This window comes from Choloepus didactylus, chromosome 10 (genome assembly GCF_015220235.1).
Source record: "Choloepus didactylus isolate mChoDid1 chromosome 10, mChoDid1.pri, whole genome shotgun sequence".
In the NCBI taxonomy this organism is placed as follows: domain Eukaryota; kingdom Metazoa; phylum Chordata; class Mammalia; order Pilosa; family Megalonychidae; genus Choloepus; species Choloepus didactylus.
Genome location: NC_051316.1, coordinates 112,900,104 through 112,927,703, shown reverse-complemented (window position 1 = coordinate 112,927,703; position 27,600 = coordinate 112,900,104). Strand labels below are relative to the sequence as shown.

General features: G+C 39.6%; 1 protein-coding gene across 1 annotated transcript; it reads right to left on the bottom strand.

Annotated features, from left to right (window-relative positions):
* Positions 1 to 353: 353 nt before the first annotated feature.
* On the bottom strand, positions 354 to 27,201 carry TXNDC8 (thioredoxin domain containing 8). Its single transcript, XM_037797565.1, has 5 exons — positions 27,178 to 27,201; positions 23,102 to 23,206; positions 17,500 to 17,559; positions 14,484 to 14,549; positions 354 to 416 (listed from the first exon to the last, which is right to left on the bottom strand). The coding sequence occupies exons 1-5, from the start codon at positions 27,199 to 27,201 to the stop codon at positions 354 to 356; spliced, it is 318 nt and encodes a 105-aa protein (XP_037653493.1).
* Between the last annotated feature and the right edge of the window lie 399 nt (positions 27,202 to 27,600).

Genomic DNA, 27,600 nt, shown 5'->3' with positions numbered 1-27,600 from the left:
TGTATTTGTTCCTCGATCAGTGTGAAGAATCCCATCTTTGGCAATCTCTAGAAATCCTTCTTGATGACCTGGTATTAATTAGCTGTGCAGGGCCTATATTGTGATGTTCATACAAACATTGCCCAAGAAATGTACTCAGAGCAAGTGGAAAGCCCAAGCTGGAGAATGGACATTATATAATCTTGGATATTTCAACAGTTTTAAAGCAATTTTGGAGTGAGATTGCAGTACAGAATTTAACCTATAAAGCCTTAGGAGAGAGAGAGAGTAATAGAACATTACAATACTTGCAGGAAATAAAAAACAAGCACATTTTTGAGATTTTACAAGTTTATTTTTCCTTGGAGATAACTTTACATTAGTTCCTGAATCTTCGCTTCCAATCTTTTAGCATCAGCTCCACAAAGTTCAAAAACCTGTTCACAAATACACAAAGGTGAAAGATCCATTGGTTCAAGTATTGCCAAGATATTGAGGCTTTGAGGAGTTTTGTTCCAAACTGTAAAATGATTCCTCATTTCCATTGTCTGCAAGATACTTTAAATATAAATATACATTAAACACTAAGCAGGCTTATCTAAATTCATGGTATTTTAATTATTTGACATACTTTCAAAATTGTTTATCTATGGTAGATTCTTGCCAGGTTGCTGTAATTCCTCATAATTTTCCTCTAATCTAAGATCTAAGGCATATAGTTGTGAAGAAACCCAATCATTGAAACGTCTCAGATCCCTTATATAATGGAATTGGGGGCTTGTTAATTCATATACATGATTTCCTGAAATCAAATGATATGTGGAACTCTTATTCATTGCTGGTGAGAATGTATAATGGCACAGCCACTGTGGAAGACAGTTTGGCGGTTTCTTAGAAAACTAGATATTGAATTACCCTATGATCCGGCAATTCCACTTCTTAATATATACCCAGAAGATCTGAAAGCACTGACACAAACAGACACTTGTACACCGATGTTCATAGCAGCATTGTTCACAATTGCCAAAAGATGGAAACAATCCAAGTGTCCTTCAACAGATGAATGGATAAACAAAATGTGGTATATACATATGATGGAATACTACACAGCAGTAAGAAGGAACAAGGTCCTGAAACATGGCAACATGGATGAAACTTGAAGATATAACTCTGAGTGAAATAAGTCAGACACAAAAGGAGAGATAATTGTATGTTACCACTTCTGTGAACACTCTGAACAATGTAAAATCAATGTCTTATAATATAGAATATTGGGGACCGAGTGATAGACAGTAGCTAGTGAGGGGGAATGATAATCTAATATATTCAGATATGTCAATGATGGTGTATTCAAAGCTATGGTACTGGATAGGGGTGATGATTGCTTGTTAATGGGATTGTAAGTATCAGAGCTGTATTGAAGGCGAATAGGATTAAAAGAGGTTGCTTAAAGGCATGTTTCCCACAGATCTGCACCACAATTATAGACAGGTGCTTGCATGATATACTGCTAAGATATGACACTAGCACAGAGAATTGACAACAGAAGGTATATGAGAAAAATCTACATGTTGCATGCTAGGGATTATAATTAATAGAAATACCATGCTAGTACTGCACAAATACTAGGGACAAATAATTAAGGGCTGACAAGAGCGATGAGATGTTTTGGGTCATGAGAATTGTTTAAAGTGGAGAGTGATGAGGATTGTACAACTAAGTGATGATAATGTGAGATATGGTTGGATTATATGCTGTGTGAATTTAGGAACCCCTACTTTATGAGTCAAGCCCTTGATCTCGAGGCTTGCATGGGTGAAACTTATGGTTGTAAAGGGGAGGCTAAGCCCACCTATAATTATGGCTAGGAGTCACCTCCAGAGAACCTCTTTAGTTGCTCAAATGTGGACTTTCTCTCTCTAAGCCTAACTCTGCAAATAAATTCATTACCCTCACCCTGATGTGGGACAGGACACCCCGCCACCCCAGATAAATGAGTCTTCCTGGAGACATGGGATACAGACCCTGGGAATGACCCTGACCCTGGCATCGAGGGATTGAGAATGCCTTTTTGACCAAAAAGGGGAAAGGAAAGGCAACAAGATAAGGTTTCAGGGACTGAGAGAATTCAAATAGAGTCAAGAGGCTGTCCTAGAGGTTACTCCTATGCTAGCTTCACCTAGATATGCCAAATGACCACAATATGATAAGCCCAAGTCAACAGTAGTCCAGAAAACTTAAAGAATACCCGGATCCCTATCTGAGACTCTATAAAAGTTTTGCTCACTAAGTTCATTCTTCAGAAGCTTAAATCCTTCAAGAACTCCTATGCCAGCTAAGTCCCAAGACCCAGAAGCAACAACCTCTTCAAGAACATCAACTATATGTGTCCCCTTTTCTCATAAAGCTGACACCCCTTTGCAACATGAACAAGTTAGGGTGGTCACTGCCTAGACATCCTGATCCCTAGATCAGAAAGTGATTAAACTAGAGGAAGCGGTAGCAATAGACAGGATGGAATTTAACAAAGGATTATGGATACTGAATCTTTATATAAGTTTCTTTTTCTCAGTTGCTAGTATTAGAATAACTAGATGGAAAGAATTGAAATGGTGGAACTTTAATACATAGAATTCTTTGAAATTTGTTCTATACTACTTGTTATATTGTAATTTGAAAGCTATAAACAAACAAACAAACAACAACAACAAAAAACAAATGACATGTGATTTCCCATTCCTTGGGTTCTGCCTAAGTAACAGTATTATAATTGACTCTAATAAGCAAAAATTTCAAATTTTAACATTTCTGAATCAGGATACATTTTACAGTGGACAGTGTGTTACATTTTAGTTAGAATTTTTTTCTTAATAGTATATAATATAACAGTGCATCTTTCAAATAATATCTTATATTTGAAGAACTATGGAAGTTAAAGACCCATGGTATTCATGATCACTGTAGTACCAATTGGATTAGGTGGTTGGAGAGTGGGTAAACTGAGGCTGGGACTGGGTGAATATTTGAGTTTTCAATGTAGGAGATGTCAGCAGCCGGGAACGGTGTTAGAACTTTGGGGAAAGGATGGACATGTCTATGGCTTCAGTGCTCAGTGTGCTGTAGAAAAGAAACTGTTCCCACAACTATTGATTCTGCTTCCCCAGGCAGCAGTGTTTGGCATCTGGGTTCTGACTATGGGCATCATGGTTCATCCTATTTCCTGAAAGTAAACCCCAGCGTTGAGACTCCATTGTCATCCCACTTCACTTACCTGCTGGACCACGAATCCACTTCTACAACAGCAAATTGTTCTTTTGATTCTTGACAATAGGTTTACCTAAGTGTGGGTGCAGAATTGCATGATTTATCTGGGTTGCTTGGTCTGTAACCATCTCCTCTATAAATAGTTCTCTTGGCCTTGGAACTGCAAAAGTTTCTCTTTCCTAAGTGCCAGGTGCACCTGGGGCATGAAGGGAGCTCCATAATCCTCTGGGAAATCTGAGACTAGAGCAGGTACCAAGACAAGAACTCCTGCCAGGAACACAGGCAAGGCTTGGATGCACAAATGACCCGACTTTGCACAAATCTTAAGTATTTCAAAGAAAACACACCTGTGTAACCACACCCAGATGAAGATATAGATCTTTGCCAGTACCCAGACACCCCCTTCCCAGTCACTACCTTGTTCCCAAAGGTAACGCCTATTCTGAATTCTTCACCATTAATTAGTTTTGCCTGTTTTTGAACTTTTTTAAATGAAATTCTGTAAGATGCATTCTTCTATGTTGGACTTCTTTCACTCTGCATTATGCTTACGAGATTTCTCTGTGAAGCAGCAGTACATACATTCATTTTCACTGTTGTATAATAGTCCACTGCACGAATATAACATTATTTGTTTATCCATTTTGGTTCTGACAAATAGTCTATTAGGAACGTTCTTGTCCAAATCTCTGGCTGCATATCCTTACTTATTTCTGTTGGGTCTATACTTAAAAGGGGGATTGCTGGGTTCAGTTTTGGTAGATACTACCCAATAATTTTCAAACTGATGGTAACAATTTTTTGTACTCCACTGGCAAAGGTTAAGTGTTCTGGTTCTGTGTTGCCTGTATTTTCATGTTAGCCATTCTGGTGGATGTATAGAGCTTACATCAAATTATCACCAAATTCCATGGATTTTATCACGTCAACTTTCACCTGAACATGGCAACAGCTATATCACTTGCCTTTCTCTGTGTCCAGTTTTGTGCCTCTTAGATTCATTCCTTCTCCTCTCTGAAGCCAAACTGCTCTAAACATAAATACAGTTGTGCCATCCTTATTTTAAAAACTCTTCAATGTTTCTTCATCACCATAAAATCCAAGCTTCTTACAAGGTTTCCTTGATTTTGCCATATTCCTTTCCTGCTATTCCTTACCATAAACTTTGAAATCCAGCAATGCTTTAGAGTTGGATTCACTTATTCATTTGACAAATACTTACAGAGTACTTGCTATGAGCCAGACAAACTGTGAACAAAGCAGAGAAAATCTTCACCCTCATGGAGTTCATATTATAGTGATAATTTTACACTTTTCTTGTAACATTATTCAAATAATTCCTGCCATCTACCCAGGCTATTTTATAACTCTGTGCTTATTCCCATATATGCTCACTTTCTTACTCTTTACTATCCTCCAAAATTTAGCATATGAAACCTTCCCTGAACCCTTTCTTTATGATCCTATAGTTCCCGTGCATTCCTCTAGTAAATTCTTGATGTCACCTGTCTTCGCCATTAGACTGAGGACAAGGATTGTACCTTTTTTATTTTTTCTTTGCACTTGTAGTATCTAGCCCAGAACTTTACACATAGTATGTGCTCTCTAAATGATTTTAGGTCAGAAGTGAGTTGTGCTAAGCTGATTTTTGGTCCAAGACTCTGGGTAGTGAGTTGAGCTTCAAGGATTAGATGTAACCTGGCCCCTCTCTTTTTGTCCAGTTTGCCAAAGACAAACGTTACATCTGTGTCCCTTGCCTAGCACTCGGCTTTGCAGCAGGGGCTCAATAAATGTAGCTAATGAAGGAGGGCTTATCCACAAGTCTCTTGTTTTTGTAGATATGTATGTTCAAGGCAACCATCGCTTAATTTCTGCCCAAAGTGTTCCCTCTTTTACACCTGAACGCTCGGCTGTGCCTCTCGAAGGCATGCTCCACTCTGAAGCATTAGGAAGCAAAGCTTACTTCCCTCTTCTCAAGGTTGTTTTATGCACTGCCCTTGCAGTGACCGTTCATGAAAATGATAAGCTCCAGTTTGCTGAGACCAGTGGGGCATGTGGTGATTGTCCTGTGGAAAACAGAACCACCTCTGCCCAGCAGTTGGTTTTTTAAAAACTTTTATTAGGGACATTTTCAAACATGCCTAAAAACAGAATAATAAAGTGAGCCCCCATTTTACCCATCACCTAGCTTCAACTAGAGGGGGTTTTTGATGCCAAAGACATTACATCATCCACAAAATATCTGTTAAATTACTGGGAAATGCGAAGGAGCAGGAGATAGTGGCCTCCTCTAGCCCCTCCCAATACATGGACTTCTGAGGGTGTAAATGACAGAGTCACACTAATGATGAATTCATAGAATAATTATAATAAAATGATTTGATGCTTTGATTACCCCATTGACTGGCAATTTGGTTGAGTGGGCACTGAACTTATATTTGGACCAGCTGTGTGAAAGCCTGTCAATTTTCGAGACATTTGTACTGAGTTAAAAACGACAACAAAAACAAACAAAAAAGCTACAACCAACCAACCCACAAAAGACACTCTTTTGGAGATGGTTGTAGAAATGTTCTTATGTGCAATAACAGAATTTCACAGTTCGTAAAATGTTATCTAGATAGGCAAGGCTGATGTTCTTTTCCTTCTTCATGAAGGGTTTACTAATGTCATAAATAAAACTTATGAATAAGATGGGAAAAGGATTAAGAAAACTTTTGAAGTAGCCTGTCTTTGGTTCAGAGGTGGTCAATGTTAATTATAGTTGACCCTACCTTAGCTCCTTTCTGATTCCAGCCTTCCCCACCCCCGTCCCACCACCCTTCCCCAGCACCGTCTGCATCACGTTGCAGCTATGTGCACACTTCCCCTTTGCCTTTTCACAATACCTTGGGCAGGACTTGCAAACAGAAGGAGCTCAATGAAGGTTTGTGGAGCAGAGCTAAATTAATTTGAGAAAGCAGGGCCTCTTAGAAATAGTCTGTCTCAAGCAGCTTGAATTGGTATGTACTTGAATTCAAGAAAAGAGCATATGAAAACAATGTATTTAATTTTTTTCTGAATCTATACTGGCCTTCTTCTAAACCTGTTCTAATGGCGGGATTTTTAGCAAAATACTAATTTACTTGTATTTTCTTGTAGCTAATTTAGAAACTCAGTCTACATATCTGATTCTTTCAGTGTAGATGGCATAAATCTGTGTTAGGGGTTTTTCTTCTTCTGTGTTAGGGGTTGATGTAGTTTTTCTGAAAAGGGTCTGATAATAACTATTTTAAGCTTTGTAAACCATACATTCTCTGCTGCAGCTACTGAAATCTGCTCGCATAGTTCAAAATAGCAACAAGCAATATGTAAACCAAGGGACGTGAGTGTGTTCCAGGAAAACGCCATTTATGAAAATTGGTGGAGGATTGGTTTTGGCCCTTGGGCCATATTTTGTCAACCCTCTTCTAGGCCAACAACTGACATTGTTTTGGAGACACAATAAAGCTGCTGGAGAGCTAGGTGCTCAGTACAGCATGACTTTCCATCCAGGGGAAAAGAGCTTTGAGTCTAACATTGGGGGAATTTATCTCAAGCCACACTGAGAGCAGGAAAAGTGACCTCAGACTCTGTCCAGAGGCGATGTCGTTCTCCCTGTCACTGGAATTCTGGGATGCAACTTTGTTCTCAGGGATAAAAATTGTTTTTGAGGATAATTCCCTTCAGCGGCATATCTACCTCTTCATGTTTCCACTGGAAAATATACTCAATTGCCCAGTATTAGGGAATATGCCTGTTTCATAGGTCCCTTCACTTAACTGCTCTCCAAGTTCCCAGGAGAGCTAATCTGCTGAGCCAGACAAAGGACGGGTTTGCCCCATCTTCCGTTTTTTTTTTTTTGGGGGGGGTGGTGTTCTATGCCATGGGCAGGTTTGCTCTCCTTCCACTGATGTTCTCTTTCTGGTAAGCACATTTGAGGTGAGACTAAGTTCTGCTTTCTGAAAAGCCTTCAGTCTCTGGTCCTACTTTTGGAACTCCGTAGCTGTGATATCTCTTTCACCTGGGCAGGTAAGTTTCTCCTCAGCAGCCCCAGAGGGTCCCACAGGTGGGTCATCCCAAAGTCTCGGCTTCAAGGGAAGTGTTGAAAGTCTGTTGACAAGGGTCCAAACCATGTTCTTCAGTTAGGACAACTGCCTGTGATAAAGTTGATCTCTTGATATTCTACATGACTCCTTGTGAAAAAAAGAGTTAATGTGGCAGATCTTACTGCTTTCTCCTGGCCTGTCTCCAAGGGAACCTTGATTGACTGTTAGCCCACTCCCAGGAATGTGGCCCTCTGAGTGTTTCTTGTGTAAGTGATTGATGATTTTGTCATAGATATCTGGAGGAACAAACTGCACCATATTGGCTTGTCAAGTTGCTCTGCATAAGCATCCATTTGATGATGTGCAACTTGCTTCACTGTTGGGGTCTTGAGTTTCAGCTGTCATGGCTGGTTGTGTAGCCATGGTTGTGTAGTGAGATAGGTGTACATGACCAGCCCCCACAGGAAAGCCTCAGACACTGAGACTCACACTGGTGTTCCTGGGCAGAGACATTCCACACCTGTATCTGAAGTTCCCTGCTAGAGAGAGAGCACTCCTGAGTGGCCTCAGACAAGGAAGACATCAGAAGCCTGTGCCCGACCTTTCTTTACCTAAGTACATCTTTTTCCTGCTGCTTTTGCTCCGTATCCTTTGCTATAATAAATCTTAACTGCAGGTATGACTTGCTGTTGGTTCTTGGGAATCCTTCTGGAGAATCACCCAATGAAACACTCCTGTATTTCAATAATTTAAAACTCAGAGAAGAGCAGGATTGGGACTAGGGTGCAACATTTTAGGGGGAGCCAAAGACTCAGTGATCAAAATAAATAATATTTTAGTAAATATTGAATAGAAAGAAAATTTAATGCAAAAAAAAAATCAATGATGAGTAAAATATCAAAATTGTAGATAAAGACAGGATCTGACACTGTCCTTGCATGGCCCTGGCCTCGCTTGCCTGGTGCTAATCCCTGCCCTGGAGAAGAGACACACAAGTAGTTACCTCCTTCGTGTTGCTGAAGCCAGGAGCAGCAGCTTTAGCAATTGTCAGTCAGGGCAGCTGGGATTCTTGTTCTTGCTACACTTCCCTGCTTTTCCCTCCATCTCATTTAGTTCTTTTCCCATTAATTAATCTTTGCCAGTGAATGGATCAGCTGCTTATAGGGCTGAAATGTGACCCCTGTTAGGGATCAGCACCCTTTAGAGCCCTGGAGACCATATGAGTTTTTTATTTTTATTTTTCTCAAGCAGATCCTCTCTGTGTCTAACACAATCCTTAACAGGTTGAGCATTGTAGGGTGGGTAACTCCAGAATGTTAAGATGACTTACCCTAAATGGATAGTGTAGTTATTCAAGGAGTTTTAGAGGGCTCTTATAACCTTTATTTCTTGTTCTGTTATAAATTTTCAGGGAGATAGGCACACAGTTAGATCCTGAAATTCTAATAATAGCTACAGTTTTTAGTATGTACCAAGTCCAGTGCTGGGCATTTTACATATTCACAAATGCTCATGACAACCATTCAGAGACAGGTGATAGTCCTTATTTCGCAAAGAAGGAAACTGAGCCTCAAGGTGGTTACAGTACATTCCCAAGGGCACCCACAAATAAGAGGAAAACCTGGGATTCAACCTAGAGTTGTCCAACTCCAGAGCTCACAAAAATCTAGCTGCAGATCTTCCTTTTGTTGGGGGGTGGAGGGAGGTGGTGGGGAAATGTGGGTCAAGAATTGTTTTTCGTGAAGTTGAATTGGGGGCCTTTGGTGGGTCCTTCATTCTCCAGAGACCACCAATCCCTTCACTTCCCATTGTTTCATGCTAGCGTCCCTGCCTTGCCCTTGAAGACAAGGAGCTTGTAACCTCTGGTTCGAATCCTGTCCACTTTCCAGCACACCACAGTGTCACTCACTTGGGACTTCTTTAATCTCTGACCCTACTTTAGGAAAAGTGTTTGCTATAAATGACCTCCATACCTCAGCAGAAACACTCCAGCTCATAAGCATAAGGGCGAGACTCTCCTCCTATTTAATAGGAGAGAGCTCAGTCCAGTAGGTGGGTTCTTCTGATTTATTCATTTCTGAATCATTCATTTATTAGCATCTATGTACCCAGATCCCATCATTCTTATTAGTGGCTGTAAGTGCTTTGGGAAGCCACTCTACTGTTACTATACCAAAGAATGAAACATTGAAATAACTTTTGATGGAAGCCACTCTACTGTTACTATACCAAAGAATGAAACATTGAAATAACTTTTGATGGCTGGCTCATATTTCAGCAGGTGGCCAAGACTTTCTAAGCCTTTACTTCTCTTCCTTTCTCCATGTGCACCAAGCATGGGTATGGAACCAAAGTTACTGGTCCTAGGAGTTCCACTGACAGAATTTAGAGGCTCTGTAAATACCCTACTATGTGATATGCACATTTTTATTGATGTGCATATGAACATTTTTTTCTAGAGAGAGAGGGGGTTTATAGCCTTTTTCAGATTTTAAGAGGTTCTGTAATACCAAATTTTTGAACCATTTACAACAAAATGCTGTGTATATCCTGGTGGTACATCTGGAAGGTGTCACAGGAATGCACTTATTTACCACAGTCTTCCTAAATATGGTATGTTGTCCTAGATGAAAACACTAAAGAATATAACAGAAAGGGACTAGCCCATCTTATTACCTGGAATTTTCTTTGGCATGGCTCTCCTTTGCCCTAAAACTGAGACAGAATTACAGCTATAGCTGGGGAATGTCCATTATTCACCATGGCCCTGGGTCAATGTATATAGCTTCATTCGTGTCAGTTTTTTAAAATTTTATTTTATTTATAGCCTACATACTTTGAAAATAATTGAAATGAGCTAGAATAAAGTACAAAATAAAATAACCAAACCGCTGAGGGTTGATGCAGTGTAGAGATGGCAGAGTGAATGCTGGGGAATGGAGCATAAGGGCTGGAGTGGGGGGCGACAGTATTTGGGCACAGGAAGTAATGCTGAGATTCCTGGCAGCAGTGGCAAAAAGAGAAACCCAAGGGATTCCCTGACTCTTCTGACCTAATGCAAGGAAGCCGAACATATTTTCAGGAAAGGCAAGTATTCTCCTAGACTTGATACAGGAGGAATTAACATAAGGCTTTTTATACCATGTGCATTTTGAAAGGGCTAATGGACACTGGCCCTTTGCCAAATGTTTTACCAGAAATGTGAAGACATTTCTTATAACAACCCTCAATAGAAAATGCACTCTAGTTTTTTTTTTTTTAAACTAGATAAATAGCACTTAACTGCTACAATAAGTCATTTTTCAGTTATGCTATCCCAGATGAAAAAGAGGAGTGCCTTTATGGAGGCGATCTCAAAGAAGTGAATTTAGTTTTTCTCTATCCCCAAGAAAACAGAGGATGCCAATGGGAGACTTTCTAGTCAAGTCTATTGAAAGAGGAAGAGAATAAACATGAATAGGTCCTTTTACCCGGTCCCAGTGATTTTCCTGTGAAGATCACTGTGAGGTAGAACCTGGAGGTGTAATGATTTGACTGCAGCTCTGGCTGCAATAGTAGAAGTGGGGACCCTGCAGAAGCCCCAATGTGCTACTCAGATACCAAATACTGGGGCCTTGAGTCAAAAGAGGTGAATGATTTGTAAGCTTGGCTCCTCAAGATCCCGCCCCCCTCACCCCGCACCCATTTTGGCCCTTGTCTTTTGAACAAAATGGAGCAAAATATTGCAAAACTTTTTCCAGTGGAACCAGTATAACAAATCCTTTATGGAGGTTTTCAACTGATATCTAAAGCAATGTAATTCAGGTATGAAGTTTTCTGGGGATATGATTATATGGCAGAACAAAGTTTGGAAGTAGACTCATTTCTATATTGTGACATAAATGGTCTCAAACAAGTATTTAAAAAAATAATTCCACAAAAGGGATGCTAAGCTATTAATATTCAATGGAAAATTCAGTTCTCAAGAAAACTTCTTGGGACATGGGTATCCACATTATAATTAGAGGTTGATTGGGTGACCTTGAAATCAGAATATAGGGAGTTAGATCAGCTAAATGACCAGTGCCATTTAATTCAGTTAATTTTGTTTTTGAAGAACAGCCTGGCAGAAAATTCAAATTGGAGATCCTTAGTGATCCCTAGAATGTAGGCATTTTGTTGAATCAATTCAAAAGAGATCCATCCCCTCAGATGCCAGTTAAGAAATTACTGTTTTTGAGTCCCCTTCCCTGCCCCCACTGAGTGTATTTCCATCTCCATACAGAAAAAATGCCAAGCAGGGCCAAGCCTTTCCTTAAATACCTATGGATTTACTCAAACCCTAAACACATAATCAGTTGAGAACCCAGAATTTTATATCATAAAACAGGGAAGAAAGTATTGAGTAGCAGCAGCCACCAAGCCAGCAAGCCACCAAGCAATATCATCCGTAGAAGGGATGAAACCAGAAAACTACCAAGCTGGAAGGACACTTTCCCAGAGTCAGACTGGTACAAGGCCAGAATCAGGAGGGGAGGCAGAACTGGCAGTGGGATACAGGGGAAATATAGCAGTATTCATTCATTCATCAAACATATAATGAGTGTTTTCCCTCTACCAGGGATTTCAAATCAGACATGAAGTCCTCTAGGTGCTTGAAATAGTATGAACAAATACATGAAATTAAGATGTTAGTTAAGCAGAAATGGGCTTGGAAAAGTACAATGAGACCAAATTATGGAGAAATTTGCATTTCACTTGAATGCAAGGATTTAGCCTATGATTTTGTTGGCAATGGAGAGGGAAGACATAAAAATTTAAATAGGAGAATGACATACACAGAGCCGTGCAAGGATCTATTTGAAGACGATAACAGAGGCATGGAGCTAACTTGAGAGTGTGGAGTTATTGCAATTGCCTAACCAAAAGGTATTTAAGTAGCAACTAATAGTAGGGATTAAATTGCTAAAGAAGAGACAGTCGGTATAACGGGACAAAGATAAAAGTTTGGGAAACACTTATATTTAGGGCAACAGGAGACAAAGAAGCCAGAGGAGAGCTTGGGGAGGGATCCAGGATTAGAAGCAAAAGAGGAGAAAGTTTCAAGAATAGAAGCTGTTGAGATAAGGGTGCTTTGTGAATCCAAGTAATAGAAGGATTGAGAAATGGCTATTTTAAGTTAGGTTCTGGAAGATTCTTGGTGACTTTTAAGAAAATTGATGAGGGAATGTATGGAAAATGAGAAGTAGAAGCAGTAAATGTATTCTACTCTTTCCAGAATTAGACAATGAAATGAAGGACAGTACATCTTTTGCATGAGAGAACATCATATAGTTTTTTCTAGAAATTTTTTGATTGTTAGGGACAGAAAACCCAACCAAAAGTTTATGTAACTGAAGAATCTATGGGGGTGGTTCAAGCTTTAGGCATGGATAGATTCAAGGTTCAATCAATGCCATTGATATCTCTTGGCTTGACTCTGCTTTCTTCTCTGTATGGTGGCTTCATTTCCAGATTCCATGTGGTAGCAAGATGGCTACAGTAGCTTCAGCCCATAGCTTCCCAACTTCAAGTCCAGTGAAATCAAAAGAGGCTTTGGTCTAGTCACTCAAGCAGAGCCCTGGAATAGCTATGGTCAGGCTTGGATGGGCTTGACTAAAGCAAAGGGCCCACTCTTGATTGCTCTAGGCCTGGGCATAGAGCTCTAAGGAAGCACATGGACCAAGAATGGGGGAGGCTTGTTTTCCTGGAGAAAAATCAGGGTACTGTTAATAGACAATGGAGAGTGGATGCTAGGTGGCAAAAACAATGAGTGTCCAAATGAAAGGTTTGAAAGGGGATAATGGAGGGATGGAAGCTTGGAACAGAAGGGAGAGAATGAAATAAAAGTACAATGGATGGAATCAATTTGGAAAGGAGGAATTATCTCTATTTATGAGATGGGAGAGAAGGAGAAGATAGTCAAAGATGATACATTAAAAATTTAACATGTAGATGGGGGGAGTTAAGGGTACATATGTTAAGTAGTTTTAATTATCAAGTAAAAATTCAGGGAAGGGAACATGTAATACATATATATTTCTAAAACATTTAGATCTATTGCACCAATTATATTACAGCAAATAAAAACAAAAACTGAAATACAATTCTTCTGCTAGCAGATCAAATGTTTTCATTCTTCATATTGCAGAATTAATCTTTACAATGTTCAAGCATAAATTTTTGTATTTTGCATATATTCTTCATAACACTTTAATGATGTACTGTTTCAGAGTAGTTGCATCATAATTCACTTAGTCATTTTACCAATAAAAGGCATTCAAATTATTTCTGTTTTTAATTAGAAATAATGCTAAAATTATTAACTTACTGATTATTTTTCCTAAAAGTATTTCTGTAGGAAATGTTCTCAGGAATGGATTAGTTGTATTAAAGGGAATGAACAAATTGTTCCTCCTAAATGTGTTGCAAAATCATCTTTTATAAGGTATGCCCAATTGTCAATGCTCCTAGCAATATATGAAAGTACTAGTTTCATCACACAATGAGCATTCTTAAACACCTTGTTCCGTTAACTTCTTCAGGAAAACAACTCACATAACATACTGAACACTAGATTGTGTCAGGATGTGTCTAAGCACTTTGTTCAGATTAATTAATTCAATTCTCACAACCAGCCTATGAAGGAAATATTTATTATGATCCCTGTTTATACTGGTAGGATTTTGTTGGCTCAAGTTCCCACAGCTAGGAAGTAGTAGAACTTGTCGTTGAACAGTGGAAAACTGAATGTAGAGCTTGCCTGCTCAACCACTTGGCTATATTGTCTTATGATTGTTTCTGACTGACATTTTCCCAAGTGTTGCTAACAACTTGTACACATTTATGTGAGAATTTCCTCATGGCCTTTGTTGTAAGATTCTTGATGGTTCTGGCTCAGGGTAGGGGTAATTGTGGGATAATTCTTTTAGATTTGGACACCTCAGATGGTCTGAGTGGGGGATTTGTCATATTCACACTTTTTTTTTTTTTTTTTTACTCCTTGCCAGTATGTAAAGTTCAGAAACTAAGAATGATATTGCTAAGTATTAAAGACAGATGCAATTGTTCATCCATGCAGGATAGCCTAGCCCTTTTTTGACTATGATGGTCTTATAATTTAATTCAATCTTTCCAATTACCATGGAAACATACCTTTTGGGTTTTCTTGAACATCTGAAATGTGGGTAGTGCTTTGATGTGATGCATTTGGGCCAACTCCTGGGAAAGAAAAGAAATTGCATGAAGTCACAATTTGGCATGTCCTCTCTGCACCAGAAGCATGTTGCTTGGTGACCTCTCAGGAGGTGGGTCTGAAAGCTTAGTGAGATGTGACCCTTTTCAGACTCTCCTGCCACAAGCTTTTCTAGCATTCTTGTTAGGGGTTGAATTGTGTCCCACCAAAATGTTATGTTGAGGTTTGAATCCTCAGTATGTGTGAATGTGACCTTACTTGGAAATAGGGTCATTGCAGGTGGAATTGGTTAAATAGGCCACACTGGAGTAGAGTGGGTTCTAATCCAATATGACTGGTGTCCTTGTAGGAAGGGGAGAGGTGACACAGACACTGGCGAGAAGCCTGCGGCGACTGAGGCAGCAATTGGGGCACTGCGTCAACAAGCCAAGGAACATCAAGGATGGCTGGTCACCACCAGAAACTGGAAGAGGCAAGGAGGATTTCTCCCCTACAGATTTCAGAGGGAGCGTGGCCCCCCAGTACCTTGATTTCAGACTTCTTGCTTCCAGAGCTGTGAAACAATAACTTTTGTTGTTTTAAGCCTCCTAATTTGTGGTACTTGGTTATGGCAGTCCCTGGAAACTAAGACAATCCCTCAAAGCCTCCAGGTGTGTTACAATGAAAATTACCGTTCCCAGCATTCATGGGCTCTTCTATGCAGGGCTCCAGAAGAGGGGGAGACAGTCTGAGACACAGAAGGGAGGCTGAAAGGCTGGATAGACTCTACTTAAAAGCCCTTAGGAAAGCTTGAAGTGGGGCCCCAGTTGAACTCAATATGGAAAGACCAAGTTGCAAAAAACTATGAAAGAGTAAGAATATCTTTGCAACTTACATTTGAGACATGGGTGATGTATCAGTCAAGTTTACACTTTTTTTTTTTTTTTTAAATGCTACTCCCTCTTTGTTTGTGAAAGACTTGGAGCCAATAGACAAGATAATCTTCTAGAATCCTAGTTGTTTTTAATTCATTCCAATCTGCTTTCAAATGTCATGATTTAAAAAAAAAAAATCTAGTTTAGGAGTCAAAAGCAATTTAGCCACATGCAGGATCAACAGAATTGGACCTTTCTCTCTCTGATACACCTATCATTTTATTGGCAGTAAATCCTGCCCCCTGCAACACACACACACACACATACACACAAATACACACACACATTAAATTGTAATTTTCATGACCACAGCAATGGCAACAACTAATAAATTAATGTTAGGAAAGAAAATTGGGCATTTTGTTTCACCTTAAATGACGAAGAGCAATAACCAAAAAGTCAGATAATAACAGGTGCTGGTGAAGATGTAGAGAAATTGGAACCCTAACACACTGCTGGTAGGAATGTAAAACTTGCAGCTGCTTTGGAAAACAGTTTGACAGTTCCTCAAAGGTTAAACATAGAGTTATCATATGATGCAGCAATTCCACTCCTAGGTTTATACCCCAAAGAATTGAAAACAGGTGTTCAAACAAAAACTCATACAGTCATGTTTATAGCAACACAATTCACAATAGCCAACTGGTGGAAAGACCCCAAATGTCCATCATCTGATGAATGGATAAACAAAATGTGATATATCCGTTCACTGGAATATTATTCAGCCATAAAAAGATATGAAGTCCTGATATATGCTACAACATGAATGAACTTTGAAAACATTATGACAAATGGAAGAAGCCAGAGAGAAAAGGCCAAATATTGTATGATTCCATTTATAGGAAATGGTCAGTATAGGCAAATCTATGGAGAGGGAAAGTAGATTAGTGGTTTCCGAGGGCTGCACAGGGGAATGGAGGGAATTGGGGGTAACTGCTAAAGGGTGCAGTGTTTCTTGTTAGGATGATTAAAATGTTTGAAAATGGACTTTGTTGATGCTTCCACAATTCTGTGAATATACTAAAAACTATTGAACTGTACATTTTAAATAGGTGAATTGTATGATATGTGAATTATAGCTCAGTAAAGCTGTTAGCAACAAAAAAAAAGACAGATAATGATAATGATCCTAGCTGTATTTCAGAATGCCACAGTACATGATGTAGATTAAAGGGCAATTAAACACTGACACCATTTAAGAACTCCTGAAATGGGAATGGAAATAAACGGAGAAATGGAACTTCCATTACGTTCCAGGCACCATGCCATGCATTTTATGTCCTTTAATCTTATATTAAGGATTATTGCCCTGATTTACAGATGAAGAAACTGAAGCTTATAGAGGTTAAGTGATGAGAGGTCAAAAAACTATTAAAGGACAGGGCTGAGAGAACTGAGGTTTGTTGTTAAGCTCAAATTCAGCCTAATATATGAATTCTCTGCTTGTTATTGTTACTTTTCCTCATTACAAATAAAGAAATGTTAGGTAGAATAACTTTGTTGCAATATTGTATTTATTAATGACACCCTTTGAGGAAATGAGGCTGATTATTTTGGGGGGGGGTGATGGTTGGCTTCAGGGATAGGAGGGAAAGATTTCTTGGAATTCTTTGTGATTCTTAACTACATAAAAAAGCAAAAAATATAAACACGAGGAAAGCATTGCACATTAAAATGTCTGTAATGCATTGAGTTAGGTTTTAGAAATTCATCCATAATCTATTACAGGGGTGAAAACTATTTTTCACTTAGAGTCCGATTGGTTCTGGCTGCCTAGAACAACTCTGCTGAAAAGGATTCTGGGGCAGAGCCCAGGGCAAGCAGTGACGCATGTTGGGATTGCTAAGTGAAGTCTCCCATGGTTTGGGAGGAGGGAGGCCACAAACTGGCTAGCCCTGATTTAGTAGTAATACAAAAGATGCACTAGCATTATGAAGTTTATTACAGTTTATCAGAAAATACTGTGATGCTCTTCTTGATTTTAAGTTGATTATTTATTCATGAAGACAGTGCTACTCAATTGCATTCCATTTAAGTATCTAATCTGAAGGTTTTATCTTACCGGAGAATCGTCCACATCCACATTAGCAAACATTACGTTTCGATATTGCAGAGACATTGCCTTCAAAATAAAAAAATAAAAGTTCCCTATTAGTTTAGTGTGAATATTAAAGATTAAAATATTTTTTAAATTGAAAAAAAATGAAAGATTAAATTAAAATTAGAAAGTAGTGCTAGTAGTAAAACATTAGAAGTGCCTTTTGGCAAAAAAGAAGAAATAAGCATGAAGGTTGTTAAAGAGAGTAAAGTATAATTCTGGCATTTCACTACTGCCTAGAACTTGGAGCACCAAGTCAAATGTCAGAGTAAGTCAAGGCCAAGCAAGGATTAAAGGCAGAGACAGATTCTAAAGAATCAAACTAAAGCTTAGAGTCTCAAGTTTGGAAGGAATAGGGAAATGTCGGTGGTGGACCCAGATCTACCCCTGGTATGTGGGAGAAAGTAGCCTTTTCCTAGGAGAGAAAGGGGATGAGCCTGTCTTCAGTGGTCTTTAAGATACAGTTCACTGAACCAAATACCCAGCTCTGCTTTTCCTCCCTCCTTTTGTCAGGCTTTTTGGGAGGTGGAGGTGCTGGTGGTGATATAAGGCTGGGGTATAGCTAAGATAGTATTTGTGCTGGTCATTAGCCTAATTGCTCTCTGCTCCTTGCCATCTGTTTTTGTTTCCTAGGGCAACCATAACAAATTACCACAAACTGGGTGGGTTAGTGCAACAGAAATGTATTCTCTCACAGTGCTTGAAGCTAGAAGTCTGAAATTAAGGTGTAGAGAGGGCCATGCTACCTCCAAAGGCTCCAGGGAAGAATCCTTACTTGCCTCTTCCAACCTCTGGGGGTTGCTGATGATCCCTGCTGTTCCTTGGCTTGTGGATGCATCACTCCAATCTCTGCTTCCGTCATCACATGGCCTTCTCCCTGTGCCCATGCTCCTGTGTCTTCACATGGCTTTCTTATAAGGATATGAGTCATTGGATTTAGGGCCCACCCTAATCCAGCATGCCCCTCATCTTAACTACTTACATCTGCAAAGAACACTATTTTCAAAATAAAAGGCCACATCCACAGTCCCGGGGGGTTAGAACTGAACATATCTTTGGGGAAGGGGCACAATTCAACCCACACCACCATTCTTCTGTGCTCTACTATGTACTGAAACTGCATTTTCCAGGCTCCTTTGCCAGCTAATTTCCCATTAGGTTCTGCCAATGGGAAGCATTTACTGGAGAATGGAAGGCGAGAGGAGGGTAAAAACACTTCTGTTTCTGTTTTGTTCTGGAAGCATCTTTGGCAGCAGTATGGCAATGGTGTTGGTGATAGGTCTGGGGATGCAGGATGCAGAGGCAGTAGCAGTGGGCTGTAAATAGACAGCTGTGTTCAGGTTTTAAGGATATCTGATTGCATCTTGCTTTGTTGGGCTTAGCATCATAGTACAAGCATTTCCAGTGACCTATTTCAAATAGGACCTTTCAGTGATGGTGGTGTGAGGTGTCCAGAGCTTGGCCAGGTGCAGATAATAGCAGATGGAGCTGCTCCCGGGGGTTTGTCCCAAGGAGAAGCAGGAAAAGTTATGGCATGGGATGTAGGAAATTCTCCCCAGTTGTTTTGTCCATGGATTGTGACCAAAGTGGGAATTCTTTCTTCAGTAGCCGGCAAGATGGTGAAATTATGAGGAAAACATCTGGATAATAGACACAAAGACTTTGGACTTTTGGAGTATTTTTCAGAGAAAAGGATGCTCATTGTGATTTGCAGCATCTCCATGCTGGCGGGAAATTGGTGTCCACAAGAGCCCTGGGCAAATACAGATGAACCTTGAAAGCATTATGTTGAGTAAAATAAGCCAGATGCAAAAGGACAATTATGTGCTTCCACTTACGTGAAATATTGACTAAGCAAATTCAAAGAGACAGGAAGTAGATTAGAGGTTACCAGGGGCTGGGGGTGGCAGGAATAGGGAGTTAATGCTTAATGATACAGAGTTTCTTTCTGAGGCTCATTTTCTGCCATTGTATACACTATAGGTTAGCCTCACAGGGCTGATTGCTTCCCCATGATCATACATGTAATTTCTCAACAAATTTATAACCTCTCCTCTTCCAGAAATGCTCTTTTCAGGGTTCTATGGCTGGAGTTCCTCTTGGCCCAGGGTCAGCAAATTAAGACCTATGGACAAAATCCAGCCTACCACCTGTTCTTGTAAATAAACTTTTGGTGGATATGCCGGTTTGAATTTATTATGTCCCCCAGAGAAAGCCATATTCTTTGATGCAATCTTCTGGGTTACACGTTTTAGTGGGGATTAAGCTGGAATGTTTGGATTAGGTTGTTTCCATGGAAATGTGCCCCACCCAACTGTGGGTGATAACTCTGATTGGATAATTTCCATGGAAGTGTTACCCCACCCATTCAGGGTGGGTCTAAATTAAATCCCGGGAGCCATGTAAATAAGCTGACAAACAGAAGGAACTCAGTGCAGCTGAGAGTGACATTTTGAAGAGGAGCCACAGCCAAGAGGGACACTTTGAAGAAAGCACAGGAGTTGCAGATGAGAGACAGTTTGAAGACGGCTGTTGAAGGCAGACTCTTGCTCTGAAGAAGCTAAGAGAGGACAAACACACCCAGAGCAACTAAGAGTGACGTTTTTGAGGAACTGTGGCCTAGAGAGGAACGTCCTGGGAGAAAGCCATTTTGAAACCAGAACTTGGAGCAGACGCTAGCCAAGTGCCTTCCCACCTAACAAAGATTTTCTGGACACCATTGATCATCCTCCAGTGAAGGTACCCAATTGCTGATGACTTACCTTGGATACTTTATGGCCTTAAGACTGTAACTTTGTAACCAAATAAACCCCCTTTATAAAAGCCACTCCATTTCTGGTGTTTTACATTCTGGTAGCATTAGCAAACTAGAACAGTGGAACACAGCTTTCCCATTCATTTATGATAGTCATTGGCTGCTTTTGTGCTACAGCATCAAAGCTGAGAAATGATGACAGAGACTATATAGCCCACAAAGGTGAAAATGTTTACTATCCAGCCCTTTAGAGGAAAAGTTTGCTGACCTCTGCTCTTAGCCCTCAAGGCCCAGATCAAAGGGGATGTGGAGGTTACTAAAGACTGGCTCACCCAACTTCCAGTCCACTACCCTGAAGAACCTAGAAAGAAAGAAAGAAAAAAATTCCGTGTACTCCCTTGCAGCTAGAGTTCTGAATGCAAACTTGGTTTTCCAATGAGATGCTGGTAGGTGAGATTTGGGGAAGGCAGAAGTGAGACAAGCTATCTCCTTCTTGCCTTTGGCTGTTCCTGCTGGAAAGCAAGACTGTGGGTACTGAGAGGCAGTTAGCTGGAGGCAGTAGCAGCTGCCAGATTCAGGGTTCGGACCCTCAGACATCAGCTTTCTGGGCATCCCGAGGTGACTGTGGTCCTGGCAGCTGCCTGGTTCTGGTTCTCGCTCCATGACTGCTGCTCTTTGGTTTAGTTTTTTTTTCCAGGGGTGGTCTCCACCTCCGCTCCCCTCTGATCATAGCAAAGGTAGGACCCCTGTAGGCAGGTCTGTGGTGTTCTGAGTGAGCTGTTCATGGATGTCCACTTGGGAGCCCATTTACCCAGTCTCCCAATGATTTTGTTATAAGCATTTAATGCCTTGTGGTAAAATCCTTTCTTTCTAGCTTGGTTTCTGTCTCCTGCTTTTATCTCTGACCGATACAGCAATCTGAAGTAAGTAAAGCTTTTTCCGCCAATTCTCTCATGTACGATGAGTTTTTAAAAATTATATTCATGATACAGTAATACATTATCTTGCAAAAGATTCAAACATGACAAGAAAAAAAAAAAAAAAGACATTCTTCCATTCCCGTCCTCCCCCAATTTTGACTCCCTTGCACAGAAAAAAATGTCATTTGATATGCATTCCTCTGCTCTCCTTTGTCTGCATGTATATGTATGTAATATATATGCATATATACACACAAATACACATATTTATACACACATATATGTCTTTTTTTATATATACATGGGATCATACTATATAATTTTTTCCTTACTGTGCTCTTTTCACTTAAGTTGTTGTCCTGGAGACAATTCCATTATTATATATGGCTCTACTTTATTCTTTTTAACATCTGTGGAGAATTTCTCGGTGTACATGTAGCATAATTTATTTAAAAGCTATGCATGTGTTAGTCTTGACTCCAACATAAAACAGAAGGCACATTCAAATTAGAATAACTGGAGGAGGGTTTATTTGTAAAAGGACTAGTGACAAAGGTAGAGACGGAGTGTAGAGGGGCCACAGGAATTCTGCAGGAGCTTTGATGTAGAAGTAGCACAGTTTTCATCCCCCTTGGAGGCTGGAAGGTGCGAAGGGAGGGAGAGATGACCAGACTGTAGATTCCGTTTTACTTTATGAAAATGCTGCTTAGTAGCTGATGGAATTTGCTAAGCTCTGACTTTGTAACATATGACTATATTTCTGAAGCCTAACATTGAATATTCCTGTGGCAAGGTTCAGGAGATGCTCTTAAACTTTTGAGGGCTAAACTGGAGGGAGCTGTATCTCAGATACTAAAATGTGCCCTCTGGATACTGCAAGAATTTTAGGCATAGAAGGATGTTGGGATATCTTGTAGCCAGTTTCTTTACTGAAACTAACTTCATCTTTAATTAAATGCCAAAGGTTGTATGTTTTAAGAATTGCAGTTCAAATTAGAATTAATGCATAAAAATTCAAGGGTTCAAGTAAAAAAATTTCAAATATTAGAAAGTTACTTAAAATTAAACCAGAGAACTCAAAGCTTCTTTCGATTTGAAGTAATAGAACTCACAAAATTTACCATAAGTAAATGTGAAACTTCTGCATAATGAGTAGAAATAAAAAGAAGATGCCCTGAGATTCTGTCTGCAGTGTCTTATACATACTTACATACGTACATACATACATACAGATATACATAAAGCTGGAAACTTTTGCATGGGGTAACAGGGAAACGAACTAGATGAGACATTGTGTAGGTGTTAAAATTATAATTTGGAAACTCTATAAAACATGAGCAAATATGTATAAAGAAAAAAGATCTGTATATAATAGAGGATTATAGCTAAGTAGATTCTTTTATTAGAATATTTTACATGGCAGAACAAAGACAAGAGAAGAATATGTAAGACATATGATGAGTTCTGATAATAGAACTGAAGGATTGGAGAAGTCTATTCTTATATTGTTATAGTGCTGCTTATATTGTTAAAATATTTATTTGTAATATATTCCAAAATTTGGAAGTTCTGAACTCAAGAACTTTCTCAAAATGTCTTTATTCTAATATGAATGATCCATTCATTCATACAACTGGACTCTTTCGCATCTTGATGTTTCTTGCAAAACTATCCACAGGAAACTAATCTTCTGATGTGTGTACTCACTATTTAATTAGATCTCAGCATATTATCTTCAGGTTAATCATGAATGATTCAAAAAATGATGGCTCCATAATAGCTCAACTTAGCTCAGACAAAACGGTGCTGAACTTTAAACAATTACTGGAAAAAAGATTGGGGGACTTTAAATTCCTTCTCAAAATGTGAGGTGGACGCAGGCAATACTTACATGAATGAGAGGACACATCCTTTTGCAAGGACCACACCATTTTGCTGAAAATTCAATCACCACAAGATTGCATCCTGCAGCTTTCAAAAATGTTTTAAACTCATCCTGAAATCAGAACATAAATGAGAAAAGGTGCATAATCACTGAAACTCATAAAATCTTGCAGGGGATAAGACGACAGGTTAGTTCCAGAAACCTTAACCAGGTGCCCCACTCCGCTGTTCTTCAGCTTGACCTTGAGGTCAGATGTATTTCTCTTTGTAAGTAAATATAAATGACTATAAATACACAAAAAAAGATTAGGAAGTCTATTCAGCAAACTGTTTGGTAATGGTGATTATGTAAATGAGTTAAGAATTAAATAATTATGATTATGAATCATTATATAGAAGCTTTTCTTACTTTCTCATATACTGTGAAACGACCAAAGAGAAATGCCTGAGGTTGCTGAACTGTAACCCAGCTGCCTTGATCTTTGATTGTATATCTCTATAGCCTTTATCTTGTGATTGTAAAAACCTTGTGACTGGCCCCCATTTGTATTCCCTAATCCTGTTTTTCAACTTTAGAGTCTAATGATCCCTAATGTTTATTAATGAAGGAACTACAGTCAGCCCAGAACTAACTCTCCCCAATTCCTATACTATCTTACTGGACGAAGCTGGTTCTAACCAAAATTGGACTGCCTGACATGAGCACTAGCTTGAACTTTAACCTATAAGTGACCTATACCCATTATAATACTAAACATCAGATTAAGGCCCCCATTTTCTTACATACGTTCTGTGATGAAGCATGTAATCAATATGCACATGCTCAATAATTAGATCATCTTGAAGGGCATCATCTAGAGCCATTGTGCTTGTTATCCTAAAACCTGCCCATCTTTTGATACTATGAAACTATCAGAGTTACTGCAGTTCCAGGAGACAGATTTTTTGGGCCGATGAGCCATCTGATCTCCTGTTTCTCTCTTAGCAATAAACTCTTTCTCTCTTTGAAACCCCATTGTAATTGATCATTTGAGCACATCAGGCAGAATTCTCCCACCCAGCCCCCCATCAGTTACCTCTAGGGAGAAACATATTGGCCAGTGAAGGATGGGGGTGGGTGGGCAGTGAATGATTTTTCAAGGTGGACACCTATATTTGATAGATATTTTTTAAACAAGATTCTAATCATGCATTAATGATGAAATTTAAATAAGACAAAAACTAATCTAACACCCTGAGTCATTTCTTGTTTTGTATTTGTATTTGTTTATGAGGTGATTATTAAAGCTACAGTCAAAATTATGCACTTAAGGATTTGCCGTGTGTTTTGCTGAATGTCTTAAGTGAACTTTCCATCAACTGTCCATATTATCTAAGTAAATTTCCCCTCGTGGAACCTCAGATCATGGTACAGTATCTATTCTTGCTCACTTTCAAATGTTGACTGCCCTATACTATTTATTTCATTCATGGCTTATCTCACCAACATGTCCCTACAGGACTCAATCCTGAATCCTCTCTGTACCTCCCATAGCCCTTGACTTCCATATGGTAAGTGCTCATGGAGTGTCTACTTGGTAAATAAATGATTTGCTAATAAGTATTGTTCTGTTCAAGATTTATTTTTCCTTTTCTCACTTCAATCCCAACTATAATAGCTAATATATTGAACACTTACTCTATGCCTGGTATTATCTTCCTTAATCTTCTCAACCACCCTATGGAGTGCGTACTATTATTATTCCCATTTTACAGATGAGAAAACCAAAGTGAATGAACTTTCTCATGGTCAACAGGTGGTGAATGGTGTAGTTGGGATTGCTATAATAGGTAATCTGGATCTACCGTCCATTTCCTTGACCACTATACAAAATTATTTGCTGAGCTCTTCAGAGTAATGGGAATCATTTTCCCTCTCACTCGACCAATCATTAAGATGGGGGGAGTGGATCATCCATTGGACTAACTCCAGCAGGACCAATCACTGGAATTGTCATGGGGTTAATCCCATACAAAGAGCACATCTGCTGTATGACAGGGGAGTCTTAATAATTATGATGCCATTTGGTTTAATTTCAAGCAGGTGAAACTGATAGCTCAAAGAAGATGCACTAAAATCATCATTTATGTCTGTTTATCAATATGATGCTAGGATGGGGCAGTTAACCTTTTGAAGAGCCATGCCAAGCCTCCGTTTCTCACTTGCTTGGAGAGTCATAAGGTAGACTCCTGAGGCTTTGGACAACCTCCTATGCCCTTTGCCTCCCAGTAGGTGTTAGGGTGTGAGTTGGCCTAGTTGGGCCCATGAACTTGGTTGGGCTAAGTTATCTAAAGGGAAAATTCTCATAGTATAAGTAGTTATTCAACGTGTACCTACTGAGGCCAAGCTATGTCTTGGCATGTCACAAGCTATGAGGATACAGCTGTAGACAAAAAACAGACAAAAACAAACAGAAGCCTCCCTGCCTTCATGAATTTACATTTTTGAGGGGGAAGCAGGCAATAAGATCAATAAATAAAATATATAGTGTGTTAGTAATATTGTAAGAAAAAAAGAGAAAAGTAAAGGAGGAAGGAAGGATGGGGTTGGATTGTGATTGTAGTCTGGGTGACCAAGGTCCCTTTTGCTGAGAAGGTGACATTTGAATAAAGACATCAAGAAGACAGCAGGCACTCAGGAAAGGTCACTGGGGAGACAACAGAGAGGGCCTCTCAGAGCAAGTGAGGATCCTGGAAAATTAAAAAGTGAAGTGCCAAAAGCATTAGTAGATGTGTGCTGTTTTAAAATATTTTCTTGTATCAAAGTTACATGACAATGCCATCTTTCAATCTGACCAGTGTTATTTTTGTCACCAGAACATAAAGCTACATTTAGGGAAAATGGCAAAAGTCTAAATGTGAGGGTCCTGGTAGACGTGAAGCTCAGGTCCAATGCCCATCTCAACCCCATGGTCCTCCTGTAAAGAAGCCCTGCATCAAAAGGTCTGGATTCTAAGGCCACAGCACCCCATAAATAAAGTGGGGTCTTAGCCTCTCTTTTAGAGTCAATTTTTATCTTTGTAAAATAAGATTGATCTGCATCCTATATATAGCTATTTAGATTTATTGTGACAATAAGATTGGGCAATGATAAAAAGCAATGTTATCATCTTTTTTCTTACTCTATTCCATAGACATATCTGGGTTTTCTGTTCTCCCATGGGATAAGAGAAAGACTTGAACTCTCTCAGCTCTACAAAAAAATCTGGGTACAGCTAAGGTGGGTGTTAGATCCCAGAAAAAGAATCTAACATGTAGAAGGAGTTTCTGACCCAGGGGCCCCACAGCTTATCTCACAGAAACCAGGTGCCCCGTAAACTAAAGAATGAAGGCTGCTCAAGGCTCTTCCAGCCACAGTGGTGCCTCAACCCCCAAAAGGCAGGTAAAGCAAGGTCAGATATGTCCATAAGATGAAAGGTCTGCTCTCCCTAGATAGATAACACAGCTACATTTCAAAGAAGAATAATGCATCAGAACCCTAGCAACCAATCAGCCCAGAAATTGATAGGGACTCACCCAATCGAGGCAAGGACACACTCAGCAGGCACCCTTCCCCCTCAACACCCTCCCATCCCAACGTGGGCTTTTCCTTTAAAAAATGCTGTGCTCAGATAGAAAGCTGGAGCCATTATCTTTCTTTCTGCGGGCTCCCACCTGCTTTCTTCCTCTAATAAACCTTAAACTCTCTACTTAAACCATGACTTGCTGCGTTGTGTGGATTCCTGAATGACTCCAACCTAACAGTGGGATCAGTGGAACCAGGTACAGGACATGTTACATGCTGGCCTGCATCCAGCTAGAGTCAGAGCAAGTAATATGACTCAGGGAGAAGCAAAGCTTTCTTTGATCAGTTTGTTCCATGGATACTGCTGTACATAGTGCTGTCCCCCAAGAAACAAACTGAAGAGTAAGCCTTTTAAAATCTACCCTTGTTACAGAGCAACAAAGGGAATAAGGGATGGAGGAAATAATTCTTAAAGTTTACAAAACTGTTCTCAAGATGGAACCTCTTGACATGTTCAATGAAGCCAAATAAATACTTGCCATGTTTTTAATAATCTGCACCATGATTCACATGGGGGTATAGCTGGTGAAAATCTCTTCTTGGTTGGGTTGGTCCACTGTAACTGTTTCTATTAATTACAGGATTTGAAATGGAATATGAAGCCAACTTCACTATGACATCACTGAACATGTCATCTCAGAGCCTGGAACTTTGGCAGACTTTGGATCTAACTTCACTTTTATGTCATGGCCAGTTTGTCAGCTTTTGGCTAGCCAAGAATCAGCAAACTGAGGGCTTGGTATGCAGAATCAATAATCTGTCTTGTTTTCATCTTCTAGCACCTATTTCCACACATCCTCCTTCCTTCCCCACCAACCACCAAAAGAGAAGTAAGCAAACTGAAGGTAAACAGATGAAAAGTATTTTCATTTAGGATTTTGAAGGGACTATTTTGCAGTTGA